A 19,545-nucleotide genomic window follows, 5' to 3' on the forward strand; every position below is an offset into this window, starting at 1 on the left:
TGAAACCCTCCGATTTTATTTTATTTTTCGCAAAATGGATATGGATTTTCAATCAAAAGTGAAATAATCCGGGAGTCATGTCCTTTCGTTTTCTTACAGGTTGGGTCGTTGTTGCCCATAACACGCTAGCATTGATGCTATGCTATGCTATGATCATGCTAATGAATGACGTCATTGGCACGTTTGAAAGGCTTTTTAGAACAATTAAGTGACTTTAAAAAATATAATACTCAACCAAGTGTATTGTCTTTGCCTCCCCTTTCAAATACAATATTCAAATTACTTGAAAAAAAATTATATCCCGAGAAAAGTGGATTTTGAGGGGTACAGCTCCATAGACCTCCATTCATTCTGGACTCGCCCGTGAGCGCTCCTAGGTGCAGTACCACACCGGAAGAGTTCCGAGAGTGAAGGTTCTCCCCTTATTAGACATTCTCTGATGTAACGTAGGCACGTAGTCTGACTCGTGTAACTCTTGTGATAGCTGCACCGAGAGATTGGGTATGTAGCCACTTACTTCGTTACCACCATACATTACTGTTCTAAATGTCCTAGTTGTTCGTAGATAAATGTGATGTCATATAAACAGCACTCGCCACATTCACAGCCTAGGCTACTGTCAATCCATCAAAACTTCGCAGAAATGTGCTCCGATGCTTTCGTTCTTATCCAGAGAATACGGTTATTTTGCTCCTGTGCGACGCTTTCACCCGCTCTGGTTGTATGCTCATTACGTCACTTTAGCATTGATTTCGGAAAAAAGTTTATTAGGCTACTCAGCCGTTAAGTCAATTACGAGGTTATGACGCCAATTACACAATGTTGTATTACTCCGAAAATAGAAAAGGTTCATATAAAGGCTTAAACGCTTCAGCTGTAACGTTATTTGATGTCAAAGTGGCGCCAACATTAAATGGGCTTCAATGGGATGGCTAGGTGAACTGGTCTACTATTTAGCCTCAGATCAGCCATAGCAAAGATGGTTGATTACGAAGATACTTCATGAGAGGCCATTTTCTGTCCCTGGAAATTTATGCAAATAGAGCATCACAGTCCCGCCCCTCCTCCGAGAGAGCTTAGTTTCCGGAAGTAAATTTCCCATTCATTTCTCCCATTGACGTTTTGGAAAAATCCGTATCTAAAGAGTTTTAGAGCATGTCTTAGGCTAATCAGCTACGGCGTAACTCATAAGCATACAACATATCATTTCGAGTGAAAAAACGAATAGAAAGTCCAAAAAAAGTCAAAGGTACAAGACTGTGTACATATTTTCATTTCCGAGCGAAGGAACTACTCATCCCATAAACCACCGGGCCTCACTGAAAAATATATAAGCAGCACGAACCAGCGCGAAATATTCATTTCCAACCGGCGACAGCAGTGAACCATCTCCTCCAAACAATGATTTTTATATAGTTAATAGCAGTTATTTCAGGAGTAATCGTGTAAATAATAGTGTTTTGGTATTGAATGTTATATTTACCATTGTGTATTTTATATCGTGTGTGTGAAAGCGGTTAACGTTAACGTTAGCAACATTGTGCAGTGCTTCGTATCTGACTGCCATCCTGATGCATGGACAAGTTAAGTGTTCAAACTAGCATTTACAGTGTTCTATTTGATGGTGTATTGGCCCTGACTAAGTTCGTGTGATATATAAACCACAATCCTTGTTGATACAAGTACCAATGTTCGTCTAGAAAGTTTTTATTCACATTAAGATTTTCGCCATAGGCAGTAAAAGCCATCTTGTCAATAATTTTCGCTGATTCAAGTTTCAAACTATGACTGAACGGCCTTTCCACCAATCAGAGGCATCACTATCTTAAAACGAGGTTAGTGCCCCGTGAACTTTTGGCGTCTATATGAGCATACACAATCGCTTAGTACAGCCGTAGCTGGTTTTGAGTCTACCATGTGCAGTTAAGTTTTTATGGCTTATACCCGAATTGTCAATGGAGAAATTGCATTGAATTCTTACTTCCGGAAACTCCTGTGGGCGGGGCTGTGATGCTCTATAGGGTAGCAGTACACGCCCCCGCACATTTATGCAGTGATCGGGCTCTCTTTTTAACATTGAGGTCTATGGCAGAATCCAAGAATTTACCAGAATTTGTCAAAGCCTTATTTTTCTGAGCAATGGCTGCACATTTCGGACACGGTATCATGATCTCCAAACCCTCCTCCCTATTTCAGTAGAATGTTGTGATAGTATGACCCTCCAGTCGGGAGAAAATCAACATTAATGAAGGTGTACACCAAGTTTATTTTGTACTCCGGCTTGTCTGGCGTGGAACCGAGGCGTTCAAACGTAAGTCATACGTCAGTGACACGCCCCTGTGCAGGCGGGAACTGAACCAGAGCCCGTCTCTGGCTGAACTCCACTTTGCCCTCATAGACATGAACTAGGACGACCCATCTTGCTACGCATTCATTATCTTTGGCCATAGTGTCTACGCTCTCCGAACGTTCGCCTGCCCCCTTGGTGTTGCCAGCAGGGACGGTGTAGAGTGCCCTCTGGTGGACAAACTATACAACGCCAACACTCATGACATGGTTGAAGGGTGTTTCGTCCGTTTTTATTTTATTTTTAAAATATTCATTTATCGGCCATTATAAATGCCGATAGCGATAGTTTGGAAAATGCCTAATATCGGCCGATAATATCGGCCCGCCGATAAATCGGACGGGCTCTAGTGGCTAAGTTTCATGTTTGTCTGTTGATGCTTTATGTCCTACATGTATGTCTACATGTCGGTCTATTGATGCTACATGTCTTAAATGTATGTATTGTTTCTGTCCTTAAATGAGCTGCCCAGGGATGCAAAAAGAATTTCCGCACAAACTGACAAATAAAGTTGTATCGTATCGTATCGTATCGTATTGGCACAAAGATTTATAGACCTCAACATGCTCACCTATGTGACACCTGTAAGTGTACACAGTAAATAAAAGCTAGCTGGGAACGGACACGTGTCGTGCTGCACCCATACTGATTTGCTTGCTGCTCTGTTATTAATATGATATTGCTCGAGATACTTTTGAAAATGAATAACTACACCATGGTTTAGCAGTCATAAGAAAACATATAGGAGTAACATAACATAAGAGTGAGCACGACTGATATGTGTGTCGCTCAATCCTTCAGCTCTGCACCAGTTTTCTGGGTTTCACTTCTGTCACTACTGAGACACACTGGCCTCAAATTTTACACACTTCACACACTTCAGTCACACACTGCTGTCCTGGAAGGGGAGGCGGAGGGGGAGGATGGGAGGGGTAGCGAGAGCCAAGCATCGGCCCGGTGTTAGCGGTGTAGCGCGGTGGATCTGGGTCAGCGGGTGTAGCGAGTGACTGCATGGAAAGGCACACGCGCGGTCAGAGAGGCACGTTTGCGCTGGCATGTCGCGATGGAGTCCCGCTTTGGCTGACCTCACTGGCCGTCCTGCTGAATGTGCTGTGCTGGTGCAGGAACTCCTGCTGAGCTACACTAATGATGGGGAGAGAGAGGGGGATAGAGAGAGAGGGGTAGATGGAAGGAGAGAGAGATAGAGGAAGGAAACAAGAGGGATAGATGGAGAGGGGAAAAGAGTATAGAATAATGGGAGAGAGAGAGAGGAAAAGGATAGATTTAGAGACAACGGGAAATTGAGAGAGAGAGAAAGGATGATTTATTGAGAGAGGAAGAGAGGAATATATTGAGAGAGGAAGAGATATATATTACGAGGGAGGAACAAAAGTGAGTGACAGAGAGAAAAGGAAGACTGAGAGATTGAGTGGGAGAGAGTGTGAGGGAAAGAGAAAGTGAGTCAGATAGAGAGGCAGCGGGCATGTCACATTTCAGTTGAGCTGTGAGAACGAGTGACAAAAAAAAAAAGGAAGGAAGAAAGGCTGGAAAAGAAAAAGATCAAATGAGAGGCATGTACGGTACATAGAGAGAATGTCAAAGCAAGTAACAGTGAAGGACGGGGGGGGGGGGGGGAGAAAAATAACACTGAGATAAAAATCCATAAACAGATCTAATATGAACTGAAAATCAGTGAGTCTTATACATTAATAACATTAAGTATGATAAATTAGTACATTACATAAATAAATAAATACAGATGAATAAAAGATGAGCAGAAGGTATGCTGCAGAAGGTGTTTTGCACATCTTTGATCCCTGTAGGATCTCTGACAGGAAGGAACTGGATCTTATCAAAACAAAGCCATCTGTCCAGAGCATTGCGTTTGGTCACGTGACCGATCACATGAACGCTTTGACCCGTAGTCCACCTTTTTTCCTGCTTCTGTCCTGCTAGTGACTCCTTGGCCTGGACACACACTCTACCATCACAGCAGGACACGTGTAGTGCACACACACACACACACACACGCAGGCACAGACATGAAGGCACATGCAAACTACAAAGATGTGAATAATCTTCATTTCTTTTTCATTTTTTGGTGTAATCCTATTTCTTTCTCAAATCCTCTTCCCAGAGACAAGCCAAGACTTACAGAGATGGCTTTAAACAGATTGTGAGCCCATTCAGCTCCCTCTCCGAGTGTGTGTGTATGTGTGTGTGTGTGTGTGTCTGTGTCTGTGTCTGTGTCTGTGTGTAGACGCAAAAGTAAGTCGAAAAGTGTTTGTGTGTGTGTGTGTGTGTGTGTATTATTTAGATTGTTATTGTTCAGGTGTGGGTGCTTTATGGAACGTGTGTGTGTGAGTTGTGTGCCCGCGTATGAGCTGTCATGTTGGCATCCTCCCCTGCTTGTAATATTTCAGTGCGCTGCATTAATGGCTGCTGATGTTGGCTTGTCATTCCGTGCAGAGGAGGTATGAACAGGGGAGTGAACAACAGGGACTGTGGAGAAGGAAGAAAGAGGGGGATGGTGAGGGGAGAGAGAGAGAGAGCGAGAGAGAGAGAGTGCATGATGATGGTGGTGGCTTGTCTCATATTCTCCAAACAGCCATAGATCTAAATAATTTGTGCCTTTAAAATGTGGCACAGGATCTCACTCGGATGTACTCCCATCTCTCTTCAACTCCCTTTCCTTATCTGTCCATCCTATATTTCTCCCTCCCTTCTTCCCTCTCTCCCTCTCTCCCTCTGCCTCCGTGGTTCTTGTTTAAGGCACTGTAAATATAGCTGTGAAAGTGGGAGAGCTGATGCAAAATGAATGAGGAGGAGAGAGGGATGGAGGCTGCCACTCCACTGAGATTATCACCAAACACCGTTTTGGTTTTAGACTCCGACTCTAGACGCCGGCCACCGCCAACCCACTTCTTTACCCCCCTCCACCCCCTGTCTCTAGCTTTCCTTAAATCACTCTTTCTTGCTCTCCCTCTCCTCTCCATGTCTTCTCTCTCTCTTTCTCTCTCTCACTCTCTCTCTCTTTCTCTTTCTTTCCTTTCGATCTATCTGGGCATGGTTCTGCTCTCTTTCTGCATCTTCCCTCTCTCTCACTCCCTCTCTCTCTCTCTCCCTTTCTCTCTCTCTCTCATCCCCCTCTCCCTCCCTCTCTCCCTCCCTCTCTGGTGCTCTTTGAATCCTCCACCGGTCCCTCCCCGCCTCGTCGGCCCTGCTGCTGCTGCTGCTGTCGAGTGGGAAATTAGCCCGTGCCCACGAGGGAGCCCAGGGAGTGGGCAGAGCAGCTGAATCAGAAGCACAGCCGCGGCCCACGGTTCCCGAGTTCACCCGCCGGACGCTTCGCGCTCTCTGTCTGCCCCTCGTCCTCTCAGTCTCATTCTGTTTCCCTCTCTCCGTCTGCCCCATACCATCTCATTCCGCTTCTCCCTCCATCTTTTCAGTCTCCCAGTCTGTCTGTTTTTTTTACTGTTTGTGTGATTTGTCTGTCTGTTTTATTTTCATCTGCCCCTGCCTTTGTTCCTTTTCATCTGCTCCATTCCACAGTGTTCTCTCTCTCTCTCTCGTTCTCTCTCTCCCTCCCTCTCTCCATCTCCATCTGACTCTATCTGTTTTTTTTTGTGATTTTGTTTTGTCCTTATTGTCTTTCTTATTGTCTTGCTCTCTGTCTGCCTCTCTCTCTCTGTTTCTTATACTATGCATGTCTTTCTCTCCTTACTGTCTGTCTGTTTTTCATCCATCTCTTAGTCTGCTCTCCTCCCTCACACTATTCCTCTGTTTTCATGTCTCTCGGTCCTCATTGTCTATTTCTCAACTTGTTCTCTGTCCTTATCACCTCAAATCTCTGTGCCTCTAGACACTTTGTGTCTTCCTTTCATCCCCCCCCCCCACATACACACACACACTCACACACACACTGTCACTTTGTTGTTTTGGTTTGTGTTTTATATTCATTTTTTTGCGCTTTGTTTGTTTGGTAAATTGCACATCATTTCGAGTGCTGCCTTCTTCAGCCTCTTTGTTCTCTGTAAACCGGCTGTCGGAGCTTGGGACGTCCCGTAAGATGTCCCCTGTGACGTCCCCCCTGTGCTGTCCCCTCGGCGTGTCTCTCATGCAATATTTAAGGCAGCGTTTCGCTCAGCAATGTGTCCACGTCAGCTTGATGACAGTTGCTAATCCCGACGAGCCGAGCTTTGCCTCGCTTGAATCGAACAAGGGGAACGCTGTGTGTGTGTGTGTGTGTGTGTGTGTGTGTGTGTGTGTGTGTGTGTGTGTGTTTCAGTGCGTGTGTGTGTTTGTGCCTGCGTGGTTTTGTTTTGTGTGTGTGTGTGTGTGTGTGTGTGGTGGGTGGGGGGGTTCTTGAGACGTGCCCCGTCACCCGGACAGAGGGGCACAGAAGACAACGGCAGCAATTTCAGCCCTGACGAGATGAGATTGGATTTGGCACGAGTGTGTGTGTGTGTGTGTGTGTGTGTGGTTGGTGGTGGAGCACGGTGCCGCTGTCTCATCCTGTTTGTCGCTTCCCCGAGCCCCCCTCTTTTACAATCTCACCTCGAATCAGTCAGTCAGGACCCCACGGCCACCTCGCGTCCCCTCCTCTGCTTCGCTTTCGCCCACAGCAGTGATGAGCGGCGAGACCCTGGCGGACCTCTGTGTGTTGTCTCGGCGGGGGGGGGGAAACAAATGCGGCGCGCAACTTTCTTTTGATGAAAAACAGAAAAATAAAACTGAATTTATGGTTTGGCTGCCTGATTGCTTATTCGCGGAATGTGTGTGCGTTTTGAGTGTGTATGTGTGTCTGTGTGTGTGTGTACAGGTGGCTCCAAGCAGCCTTTATGGTGTGTGGGAATGCGTGTGCGTGTGTGTGTGTGTGTGTGTGTGTGCGTGCGAGCGATTGCGTTTTGCCATCATATAACAGCCTGTGCTGTGTAAACAGCTGGTTTGTTTTCTCATAAACTCGGTTAGCCAGGGAGTGATATTCCTCCTTCTCTATTGCACCCGCTAGACTAGTATACAAAGACAAAAAAACACCCCGAGTTATACAAGCTGATGTGTTCTCTCTGAAATTACTGTTTGGCTATCTCTCCCACACACATGCAGGCGTGCTTTGACATGTGTACACACACACACACACACACACACACACACACACACACACACACACACACACACACACACACACACACACACAGAGAGGCACGTAGACTTCAACCGCTTAGAATAATTGGCCAGTGATTTGAATTTTATCTGTGGTTGTGGAGGAGCTGGTAATGGGCAGTTTGGGAGTGTGTGTGTGTGTTTCTCTCTCTATTTCTCTCTCTCTCTCTCTCTCTCTCTCTCTCTCTCTCTCTCTCTCTCTCTCTCTCTGTGTGTGTGTTACTGTATCAGTGTGTGTCTTTGTGTACATGTGTGAGTGAATATGGTATTATGTAAGTTTGGGTCTGTCTGTATTAACTGTGTGTGTGTGTGCACATTAGTATTTTGCATTTAACCTCTAAGGGAAGCCTATGAAGGGTATCTATTGAGTGAATTCACTGCAGAGAGGAGATAATGAAGATGATGATGATGATGATGATATTATTGATGATGATAATGGTGACAATGAAGATGATGATGAGGAGGATAATGAAGATAGCACTATGGTGCACTGACTTATGTCAAGGTCACCCCTGTGACGATGCAAACCTTCTGAGCTCTCACTGTATGACTCACTCCATTTAAACAACAGACCGTGAGAAAAGACAGAGTGAGAGAGAGAGAACACAAAGAATGGAGCAGAGAGAGACGGAGAGGGAGAGAGAGAAAAAAGAGTGTGTCAGTGGGAGAGAGAGATTAACAGAGTGAATAAAAACAGATAGAGAGATGGACTGTGTATGTGGACAACACAAGACAATTGATGGGCCTTTGAGAAAGATAAAGGCTTTGGGAATGCTTGTAATTGCTACTAAATTGATAACAGCTAATATTGACCCTTGGGAACATGATGTGTGACACCCACAACCTCAAAGAAATGTTACAGATGGCTTTTAAAAACACACATACACTCATTTGGCAGGCCATGTGCTTTTATCAGTCCGAGTAAAAGGAGCCACTGAGCAGACATGGTGCATTGTTGTTGGTGTCCAGAAGGGGGCACTGTGGCGCAGTGCGCTGGCCTGACTGAGAGGGTCTTCTGTGCCACATGGGGCAATCAGTGTGTCTGCTGTGCTCGGTTCCATAAATGTCACCACACTAAATATGTGTGAAAGCGAATTATACAGCAGATAATCTCTGTGACTTTTTCAATATGCCTATTCAAATGGTGTGTGTGTGTGTGTGTGTGTGTGTGTGTGTGTGTGTGTGTGTGTGTGTGTGTGTGTGTGTGTGTGTGTGTGTGTGTGTGTGTGTGTGTGTGTGTGTGTGTGTGTGTGTGTGTGTGTGTGTGTGTGTGTGTGTGTGTGTGCTCTTGACCAGACCCGAGGAAGATCCTGAGGCAATGAGGGACATGCGCAGTGAAATTCTTCAGATGAAAGCCCTGGAACGACTCACATCCACAGTAAGTATCTGCACATTTATCTGGTTTGCACTGCCCCCAGCTGAGTTTGTCTCTCTGCCCCAGCCTTCCTGAACCCCACCCTAGTGTACCCCCATCTCCCTGTACCCCAGCCCTGTCAATTTTAGTTGCCCCTTGCCTACCCCAATTCCACTATAACCATACCCCTTCCCATCTTTGTTAGGAGAATGAATTAGTTAGATAATAGAATTTAGTAAGGTGCAGAATCAGATCCAGTAAGTGTCCTGTATGCCAGATTGAGGGATTTGAATTTAATTCTGGCTGCATCTGTTGATATTTGGAGAGATCAGGTCCCTTATATAATAGCCCCCCAGATTGGGGTCAATAACAATAAATATAGCGAATGGTATGTCATATGCAAACACATTTAAATGATATGGGTAATTAACAGACACATTTGGTAATTTACTTTATTAGAGTGTGTGTGTGTGTGTGTTTGTGTGTGTGTTTGTGTGTGTGTGTATCCCCTGGCCCCTCAATCTTCAGCTCGGAGGCCCCTACGGCATCCTCTATCTCTGAAGTTCAGCTTAGAGCTTTCACGAGGAGCCAGCAGAAATCCCATCTGTCATTTAAACACAGCCGGCGACTGCGTCTGCCACACTGGGACCTGCAGTGAATCCATCATTCTCACTGTAGACGTGGCCCTTCAGAAGTGTACTTACACACACACACACGCACACTCACTCACTCACACACACACACACATATATATATACACTCACACTTTATTTCTCACTTGCACACACACCCTCTCTCCCCCACACTCACATAATACACAGACAGACGCAGAGACACACTTTTTCTTTCTCATGCGCACACACACACACACACACACACACACACACACACACACACACACACTCACACTCTCTTATCAGCAGTCATCTCGTTCTCCACATGTCGGGAGGAGTTGGCCCAGCATACCTCTATTAGCTGAGAACTCAGGATCTCGCCTTCAGGCGTCCATTTGGCCCCTTCCATCCCTACCCCCACCCCATAAAGACCCACCCTATTAAAGAGCCATGCTGAAGCTCTAATAATCTTGCATCGCCCCAGGAGACCTGATTAGCCCAATCAGCCCAGTTCCTGGAAGTCCACCGTGGGTTGTGTTGTTTTCCCCACATGATATGTAAAACTGATCAAGTCTAATAAGTGGTGTGGGGAGGCCTGAGTACAAGTCCCTGCCCGCACAGGGCAATCAGTCTCCTTAATTACTCATTCTAAATGCTGCTGTGTCACTACCAGCCTGGCAGGACTCGTATGATATGCAGGGCAAATCATTTGAATCATATTAACTGTCCAGGGAAGGCCAGGTCAAGAACACACACACACACACACACACACACACACACACACACACACACATTCTCGATTGGATCAGATTCCATTTCACACAGATCTCATTGTTATCATGTACTGTTCCCACACATCTCAAACAGGTCATAGAGGTCTTCAGCTCCAGCCTGCACCCTGAGCAAAACGATAGTCAGAAATTGATTACACTTAACCATGAAGTTGGGAACCAAATCTAGCAGGAACGGACAAAAGGCCTGAGTAAAACCCTGCACATCCATTTTCATGGTTACTGTATAACTGAGTATTTGATATTGGACCCTTTCTATTGGCACAATTAAAACTAGATTAGGGTTGTTTTAAACCGATAGTGGTCCCATCCAGTTGTGTGTTGTGAACTTCTGTCTTCACATGCCTGAAAGAGCCTTCTCAAAGAAAGCTGACATGCATTTGAAGCAACACCCTGGGGAGGCAGAGGCTGTGTCACTTTTCAGAATCATTAAATGCATCTGCTCTGCTCACCTCATCAGGAGAGAGAGTGGGGGGGGGGGGTGAGGAAGAGAATGAGCGAGAAAGCTGGAAAGGGAGATCGAAAGAGGTAGAGCGAGAGAGACCGAGAGAAGGGAGGCAGAGGTGACCGATGCCTCATAAGACTGTAACATTAGTATCAACAGAGAGCAAAAGTTGACCTTGTGTCTGCTATTTGCCAGGGTCAAATGGTTTGGAGGTTAAAGAGAAAATGTTGGGAGTGTAGCGTTTTGGTCTTTGGTCCCAATGTGAAGAAAAGGGCTGAAAGCAGCTGAATGGCCCTGAAGAAGCTTCACTGTTCCACATTCTCTCTAGTATGAAGCACCTGGCCCAGAAGTGGCCCAGGTCTGAACCAGAACTGGTGTTTTCCAAAACAAGACAAACTCCAAGCACCCTCTTTTTAGATAGTTATAAAGGCCTTTTTTTTCATGGCTTGGTCATTTTAAACTTTTAAGAACTTAATAGCAAGATAATAGAAAAACACAACACTGCTTGCTCCACGGTGCAACCAATTTATCAGCAATCCTGCGTCTTGGTCGTCAGTTTATTAATAAATTGGTTGTACCATGGAGCAAGCACTGTTGCACTTTTCAGGTCTCTTGCTCTTAAGTTGTGCTTGCAAAATAGCTTCACCTGCAGTATAGCTTATCAGCTTATCAAGGTGTCCGGCTCCTCTCCATCCTCTATGAAATCTTTAAAAACTCCCAACTTTTGGAGTTTAAAAACTCATTTTGTTTGAGGTAAGAAGTTGTGTCTGAGCATCTCCCTGTACTTCCACAGGTCCAAAATGAGCTGGCAGCAGCACTTGCTCGGAAGGCAAGAAAGTCAAGTAAGCATGTTTCGGATGATCTTACATGTCAAATACTACTAAAGATTCCATACAGTATCTTCTTAATATGCATGCTGTACAAACTTGTAAGGATAGGAAAACAGTATAATGTAATGTATAATGTAAAAAGTATAATCTGTCCTGAGTTTGTACTTGAGAGTGCTTGATATTAGATGATTTTATTTTTATTATGTATAGTATTTTATGTGCTATGGACCTGTGTGGGTCTGAAATAAAGATTGAATTAAATTGAATTGAAAATGTCTTGTTTGATAATTATTGAGGGCACTTTGTTGTAGATATGATTTCTGATGATGTGTGTGAGGGGTAACTGCTTGTTGGTTTGTCTGCAGTGTCCGAAGAGGATTCCTCCGAGTCTGCTGAGAGCTCTCCACAGGAGACCCCTAAAAGCAGTGACGTCCAGGCCAAAGTAAGAGAGACACACACACACACACACACACACACACACACACACACACACATACACACACACACACACACACACACTCTCGAGTGCGTGATTGAAGAGTTTGGTCAGTTTTCTGTAGTTTTCTATGGTTGAGGCCAATGTTATTCAGGGATGTTGATTGGAGTTGACACCAACATACCTGGCCTTGAACAGAGGAGGCCTATCTCAACATTTTTACCGCGCAAAATGTATCCACCTAGTGAGCTCATCTCTAAACTGTCATTTTGAAGACAAACTTGCAAAATGTGACCTTGCCCAGAGGTTGGAGGGTATTCAGTATTCACAAGCGATTTATTTCATCTGGCAGTGAATGTAATCTTTACCCTACAACCCTGATTGGCACACACTCAGGCCATGTTTACTCGTGATAATCACTAGGGAAGTGGGACAGAGGCGTTTTGAAAAAGAGATACAAGTGTATCTGCAGCAGAGTATCCAAAAGGGTCATTCTGTGTGAAATCAGAAAAGGTTGTTGCTGGACTGTGTCAGATTGTATGGTGACCTTGTCTATATCATGAATGAGTCCAAAAACCAAGGCCTGTAAAACATTTTCTGATCAAAGCTTATATCTTTTCATTTTTTCAGCCCTTGATATTACCTCAGCTTTACAGCCTGAAGCAATGTTTGGGCATTAATATCATGAAAATTACTGTTCATAGCCAACCCAAACTTTATAGGACAGAAGACAAATGTGTTTTCAGCTTGACCAAACCATTAAAAGTTTGTACAGCATGCTGATTGGTTTGACATCCATCCTATTAAGTTTGGGTAGGCTAGGAATGAAACTTTTAAAGATAGTAATGCTCTAACATGACCTCCAAGACACATTTCTGAGAGAGTAAATGATTTTTAAAAAATCAATAAAAAAAAAAAACATTTTCCTGGATTCTGTCTGATTTGACGCATAATGACCCAAAATGGAGAGCAAGAGAGAGATAATGAGAATGAGAAGGGGTATGTGAGAGGATGGGAGAGAGGGATGAGGGAGGGGGAAGGAAAGAGGCTGTAAGTTTACATGAGGGAAAAGAGCAAGAATGAAAAAGAGAACATGTGAAAGAAAAAAGCAGGATGGAGGAAAGAAAGGGTGGAGGAGGCACTGGGAGGGAGAGAGGGAGTGATGGGAAAAAAAGGAAGAGTGAGAGCTTCCTACAGAAAGGAAAATGTCTTTAAATGATTCAACAACACGGGGGAACAATGCAAGTCCCTGCGTCACATTGCCTGTACTCGGCAACACTAACATTATGACAAGAGCTCTGGCTAAATTAAGATCCCGAGATGCGTCCATGTACCTTAAGCTTGCACGTGGGCACTTGTCGCGTACACACACACACACACACACACACACACACACACACACACACACACACACACACACACACACACACACACACACACACACACACACACACACACACACACACACACGTGTTTGTGTGTGTCCATGTTTGCCTGCTTGTTTGTATGAAGCCCTGTTTGTGTCTTTTGTACTTTGAGTGTTTTTAAAAAGAGATGAGATGAGTGGTAAGGAGAGAGGGAGGGAGGGGGGGGAGAGAGAGAGGAATGGGGGGAGGGGGAGAGAGAGAAAGAGAGAGAGGTAAAGGAGGGCAGGATAGCATTGATCAGAGGAGATGAGAAAGCAGTGAGCAAAAGTGGAGCGATAAGGAGGAGGGAGAGGTTTTTGGAGAGGAAGGTCGTGGCTTCAGGTGCTAGAGAGAGAAAGAGGGGCGAGAAGAGAAAGGGATGAAAAGAGGGTGGGTTAGGGAGGTCAAAGAAAGAGGGGAGGAGGGCAATGAGTGACTGCAGAAGAGCAAGTAGGAGGAAGAAAGGGAGAGAGAGATTGTGACAGAGTGAATTTAAGAGAGAGAAAGATGGACTGAATGAGAGAGACAGACAGAATAAGAGAGAGAAATGAGAGAGATAGAGCGATAGAGAGGGATATTTGTGTATGTCCAGACCAAGGGGGAGGGAGAGAGGGAGGGAGAGAGGGAGGGAGAGAGAGAGGGAGATTGAGGGAGATGGAGGGAGGGAGGGAGATGGAGAGGGACAGAGTGGGTCTCTTGGCATGTCTTCAAACAGGGGAAACCTCTTTGCTCTATCTTAATTATTTATCAGCTGTGCCATCGTCAGCAACAGAAGCCTGGGAACACGGAACCTATGGTGCTCTGGAACACAGAACACAGAACACCCCACACACACACCCTGCTGGGGTTACGAGAAAATCCTGACACACACACACACACTAACAAGCACACACATTCTTATGTAACCAAATCAACAGTTTGACTCATGTCCCATTTCTGTGTTAAAAAAAAGCACCGTCCAGTTTCATGTTTTTGTGTATTTATTTACGCGGCCTCTAACGAGGGCCTCTGAGGAGGAAATGAGTAGTGGGTAGGGGGCTGTGTGTTTGGGTGTGAGGGGGGACATGAGCAGGAAGTGCACTGGGGTATTCTTGGTAGGGTTTGGGGTTGAAACAGGGCCTGAGAGAGTTGTTATCATGGGTGTTTTCTTAGTAAACAAGTCAGAGAGCGGGAAGGTGGCCGGTGTAGGGGAGGTGGGGGGTGGTTGGAATGCAGAAAGGAGTGTGTGTGTGTGTGTGTGTGTGTGTGTGTGTGTGTGTGTGTTTATATCTGTGCACATTAGTGTACAGTAACTGCTTTTGTGTATTTGTGTTCATTTTTTATTTCTGAGTATGTGTTTGTGTTTGCATGCATGTCTGCATGAAGATTATTTTGGTGTGTGTGTATGTGTGGTCTGATGTGTACCTTTTTTGATGTTTTGTCTGTGTGTGTCAGTGCGTACGTGTGTATCTGTTTGTGTGTGGGTGTAGGTGTGTCTGTATTGTTGGGCAGTTGTTGCCTGTAGTCAGATTTGGCTCCCTTCTCTACATTGTGACACAGAAGGGAGTCTCTGTAGACTCCTTACAGTGCTAGCAGCCCTTCCGCTACCTCTGTACATTCATGTGTGTACAAGTGAGAGTGTATTGTGTTTGTGTGGTGTGTGTGTGTAGGTGTATTTGTTTGTGTGTATGTGTTTTTTTTAAGTGAATGGGTTTATTTGTGGTTGTGTGTGTTTTTGTGTGTATTAGATGTGTGTGTGTGTGTGTGTGTGTGTGTGTGTGTGTGTGTGTGTGTGTGTGTGTGTGTGTGTGTGTGTGTGTGTGTGTGTGTGTGTGTGTGTGTGTGTGTGTGTGTGTGTGTGTGTGTGTGTGTGTGTGTGTGTGTGTGTGTGTGTGTGTGTGTGTGTGTGTGTGTGTGTGTGTGTGTGTGTGTGTGTGTGTTTTGGGAGCAGAATGTAACCGTAAAGCCTCAGGACGGCACTCTCGTCACAGGCGCTGCCGCTGCAGGTAATGACAGCCTGCACGTAATAACAGGCCTGAGCCTGCCTGGCAGTCTGTCTGTCTCCCACACCAGAGGGGCTGGACCAGGTCAGCAGCCCACACTGTCTGCTCGTCATTCAGACACACACACACACACACACACACACACACACACACACACACACAGTACTGTGCAAACGTTTTAGGCACCCATTAGATTAGTTGTTTTAGCAACAATATGATGACCATATATGTTTATCTTTTTATAGTCTTCACTAGAATTCAACCAGAAGATAGACAGATTTTTTATTTTTTTTTGCATTTGGTTCAGGCTCTAGTCTTTTGCATCTATTTCACTGGTTGTTTTTGCAGTGTTATAATGACCAGTCTCACAAGGGGGAAGCTGGAACTGGTTGGTACTGGTTCTGGCTCTGACGCATTAGTATCAGAAGTGTGAAGGAGATGACGACACTTTGACAAATCAAAGATCTCATTGAAAAGCTACAGCTGGAAGAGTTCATTGCTCACCTAGATTGGAAAAAGAATGGCCAAAGATTTCTATTCAAAGATTCTTGATGAGGCAAGCTGACCCTCTATTCCCACCTGGGAATACAATGAAGAGGGTCACCGGAGATGTACAGTATGTTTTAGGCGGCTCCTCCACTTTGTGCCATGCCAAAATGATCTTGACATGGCAGTGGCAGTTTTAGGGTGAGTTACGGTCAAGTCAGCAGCTGAGACCGCTGCTTTCAGTCCATTGGCAGTTTGAGACTGAAATTGGACTGGTATCAGAACAAAAACTACATTTTATCTGTATTTAAATACTGTGTACATATTTCCAGTGTTCTCTGGTCATATTCTAATTAAGAGTGAGAGTGAGAAATACACAATATTGTCCTTATGGCATTTCTGAAGCAAAACATGTAAGGTGCCTAAGACTTTTGCACAGTACTGTGTATATGTATACAGTAGATACGCACACACACACACACACACACACACACACAGCAACGTACTTAACCTAGAGTGCCACTATGTCTGTTTGTCTCTTACTTTCTTCTTTTTCTTCATGCCTGTCAGTCCTCTCTCTCTCTCTCTCTCTCTCTCTCTCTCTAACTCTCTTTCTCTCTAACTCTCTTTCTCTCTACCTTTTTCTTCTCCTTCTCTGTGCGGTGGCTGTGTGTCCTTCCTGAGTCATATATCAGCACTTTTGCTCTTAAGTGAGCAGCGTGTGGCAGATGAATATTTGAAAAGGGCACCCCCCCACCGTGAGCACAGCAGCTCTGGTGAAGAGCACAAGCAGACATGGGCAGCATGACATATTCATGCCATGTTGCCCTCTGTGTGTGTGTGGCCCACTGTGAGGAGTCCTCTCTACTTTCTGAGGTTTACCATTGGGTCAATTTTCTCTCTTTCCCTCTTTCTTTCTTTCTTTCTTTCTTTCTTTCTTTCCTTCTCTTTTTCTGTCTTGTCTTTCTTTCATGTTTTCTCTCTGTGTGTTTCCTCTGCTATTGTATTAGATGCTGTTTTCCTCCTCTCATAGAGACTCATCTACCCTTTCCTATCCACCCCTCTCTCCCTCTCTCCCTCTCTCCCTCTCTCCCTCTCTCTGAGGTAGCTTAGCCCAGTAGAGTCCACTAAAGCCCATAGATGGACGCTTATGAGCTCTCTCTTCCCTCTGGTATGCTTGGGGATTTTTCAGTCATGGCCTTTAATGTGTTATCCTTTCCTAACTGCCCCCCTATCTCCCCACCTCATTGTTCCTGTGGCACCATGGGATTGATTTACCTCACAGGAAGTCCTCCACTCTGGGCCAATGGCACCACGGCACAGGGTAAATAAACAAAACCCATGACCAGCCTGTGCTGGCTGATAGCTGATAGTCCAGTACACCAGAGGTCCAGTTCCCAGTTCACTCTGTTTAGGTCCCCAACCATACGATAAGTGTGTGTGTGTGTGTGTGTGTGTGTGTGTGTGTGTGTGTGGTGGGGGGGGGTCGGTGTTAACCGTATCTTCATATGGACTCATATCTACATCTAAGGAGCTCTATAAAGCTCAGACCTACTGATGTAGTCCAGTGTAGCTTCAGCCAAGAAAATCAGATGCATGTGAGATCATATATGGCCCACATAAGCTCTGTAAGCCAATCATGTGCAGTCTTCACCCTGCTACAGTACTCGCTGCCACACACACACACACACACACACACACACACACACACACACACACACACACACACACACTGATTGGCGGATTTCACATGCTTAAACTTCTGTTCTGTACACACACCTGTTGCTGATGTTGCTGATTGTACAGAAAACACACACACACACACACACACACACACACACACACCAACTGGAACAGACTAGCATCAAGGAAGAGAAAAAACTGTCCTGGAGTTTCCCCTTCCAGGGGCCATACAAAGGGAGGGGGAGTAGCTACATGTACCTCCAGACCTCTCTTCTTTCTGTTTCCTTCTTGCCCTTTAATTTTCTCTCAGTCTCTCTCACTCAGTCTTTCTTTTTAGCTTAGCTCTCTCTTCCTCCTATCTTTCCTTTCTCATTTCACCACTCCTCCACTCTCTCTTTCCTCCACTGTATCCCCCTCTCCCTTTCTCCCTTCTCTCTGTTCTCTCTTGTATAATAGATGTTGTCATACTCCTCTCATAGACTCTTAGCCAAGCTTTAATATCTACTCCTCTCCCTCCCCTCTGTGTAGAGGAGGAGCTATCAACTTACACACACACACACACACACACACACACACACACACACACACACACATCCAGGCACACTTCTGCTACTTACACTTACACATGCCCCCCCTTCATATGCTGTGTGTGTGTGTGTGTGTGTGTGTGTGTGTGTGTGTGTGTGTGTGTGTGTGTGTGTGGCAGAGGGACGAGGAGGAGAGAAGGAAACTAGAGGGAGGAGATCACACACCCGCACACTCCCCCCCCCCCCCCCCCTCTCTCTCTCTCTCACTCACACACACTCACTCACATGAGGAGTCAGTCATAGAGACACCTTGGGAGACAGCACCTAGAAGGTCCAATTCTTCATCACTCTCACCACACTGTTTTTGGCAGGAGACTGATGCCCTCTCTCTCTGCCAACTCTTTGCTGTGTGTGTGTGCGATGGTGTTGAATACTTTTGTTTTGATTTTTATCTCTGGAGATTGGACTGCTTTATTTGGAGTTCTTTTCGGGAGGTTTTAAGTCATTTTGTTTTGGGGTTTACAGGGGTTTAGCTGCTTTGCTTGGGTGTCTCCAGGAGTTGAGTTTTTTTTTTTGGGGGGGGGGGTGTTGAGATTGGTTTAGTTTTGGGATTGGATTTCTCTGGGTGGAGAGGTAAAGATGGGGACCATGTCGTGGGACTGCGGGCTGAAGTACCTATTCTCTGTGCCCCCGGTGCTGCAGCAGGGGGGGGTGTGCGGTCTGCGGACACCTGACGAGCTCTCCCGTCTGGAGATGGTCCAGCGGCTCGCTAAGGACGGCTGCCGCTTCCTCCAGAACCACAACTACCGCCTGCCCGACCGGACTGCACCGGTGAGTACCCTTTCGAACCTCGCTCTCTCCATCCTCTGTCTCTCTGTTGCTTTTTTTCTCTCTTTTTATTCCTCCTATCCGTCGCTTGCTCTAATCACCATTTCTCCATGTACGTGGTGGCACCTGTTGCTGTGGTAACAGACCCTGCTTATCTTGTTACGTTTGTTATTATCTAATGATAATTCCATGTCATTTGCATAACATCAAGTGATGTTATAGGTGTTTATGGCACTGCTAGTGTTCACTTGTGTGCACATCTAAATGTGGGAACGTTTTTTTCTTTTCTTATATAGGTCCAAAAGTAAGCTGAATCCTAATATTTTGAATTCTCTTTTGTTTATTATGATAATGTACTAATTGTTATTTATTACCACATCTGCTAAATGTACTTCCCCTGCTTACATGTTCATGAGCGTGATTGAGTTCTAACCTGGAGGCATGTCATCATGTAAAACTCGACCCAAACAAACAAACGACATGACCGTGTACGACATGACACCACAAGCTTGAATTGGCGCTCTGCTTCAAAGGGATTCCTCCTTCTCCTGTTTCACCTGCTGCTAGCATCACACAGGGAGTCTGTGGCTCTCAGACACGCTGAAGCAGGCTGGCGTGAGTTGTTGCAGGAGGGGCGGTGTTACGTGTCTTAC

The 19,545-nt window shown here is 45.4% G+C and overlaps 1 protein-coding gene across 2 annotated transcripts in view; it reads left to right on the top strand.

Annotated features, from left to right (window-relative positions):
- Positions 1-19,545, top strand: part of rapgef5a (Rap guanine nucleotide exchange factor (GEF) 5a) — a 78,276-nt gene that overhangs the window by 22,529 nt on the left and 36,202 nt on the right. For both annotated transcript variants that reach the window (XM_076302144.1, XM_076302145.1), the window contains exons 6-9: positions 8,807-8,888; positions 11,508-11,556; positions 11,910-11,986; positions 18,767-18,895. In XM_076302144.1, coding sequence (XP_076158259.1) covers positions 8,807-8,888; positions 11,508-11,556; positions 11,910-11,986; positions 18,767-18,895 — 337 coding nt within the window. The remainder of the gene's footprint in view (positions 1-8,806; positions 8,889-11,507; positions 11,557-11,909; positions 11,987-18,766; positions 18,896-19,545) is intronic.

Source organism: Alosa pseudoharengus, unplaced genomic scaffold (genome assembly GCF_046254945.1).
Source record: "Alosa pseudoharengus isolate Yale_2024_CS ecotype anadromous, Long Island Sound unplaced genomic scaffold, YU_APseudo_1.1 YU_APseudo_1.1_scf_23, whole genome shotgun sequence".
Lineage (NCBI taxonomy): Eukaryota > Metazoa > Chordata > Actinopteri > Clupeiformes > Clupeidae > Alosa > Alosa pseudoharengus.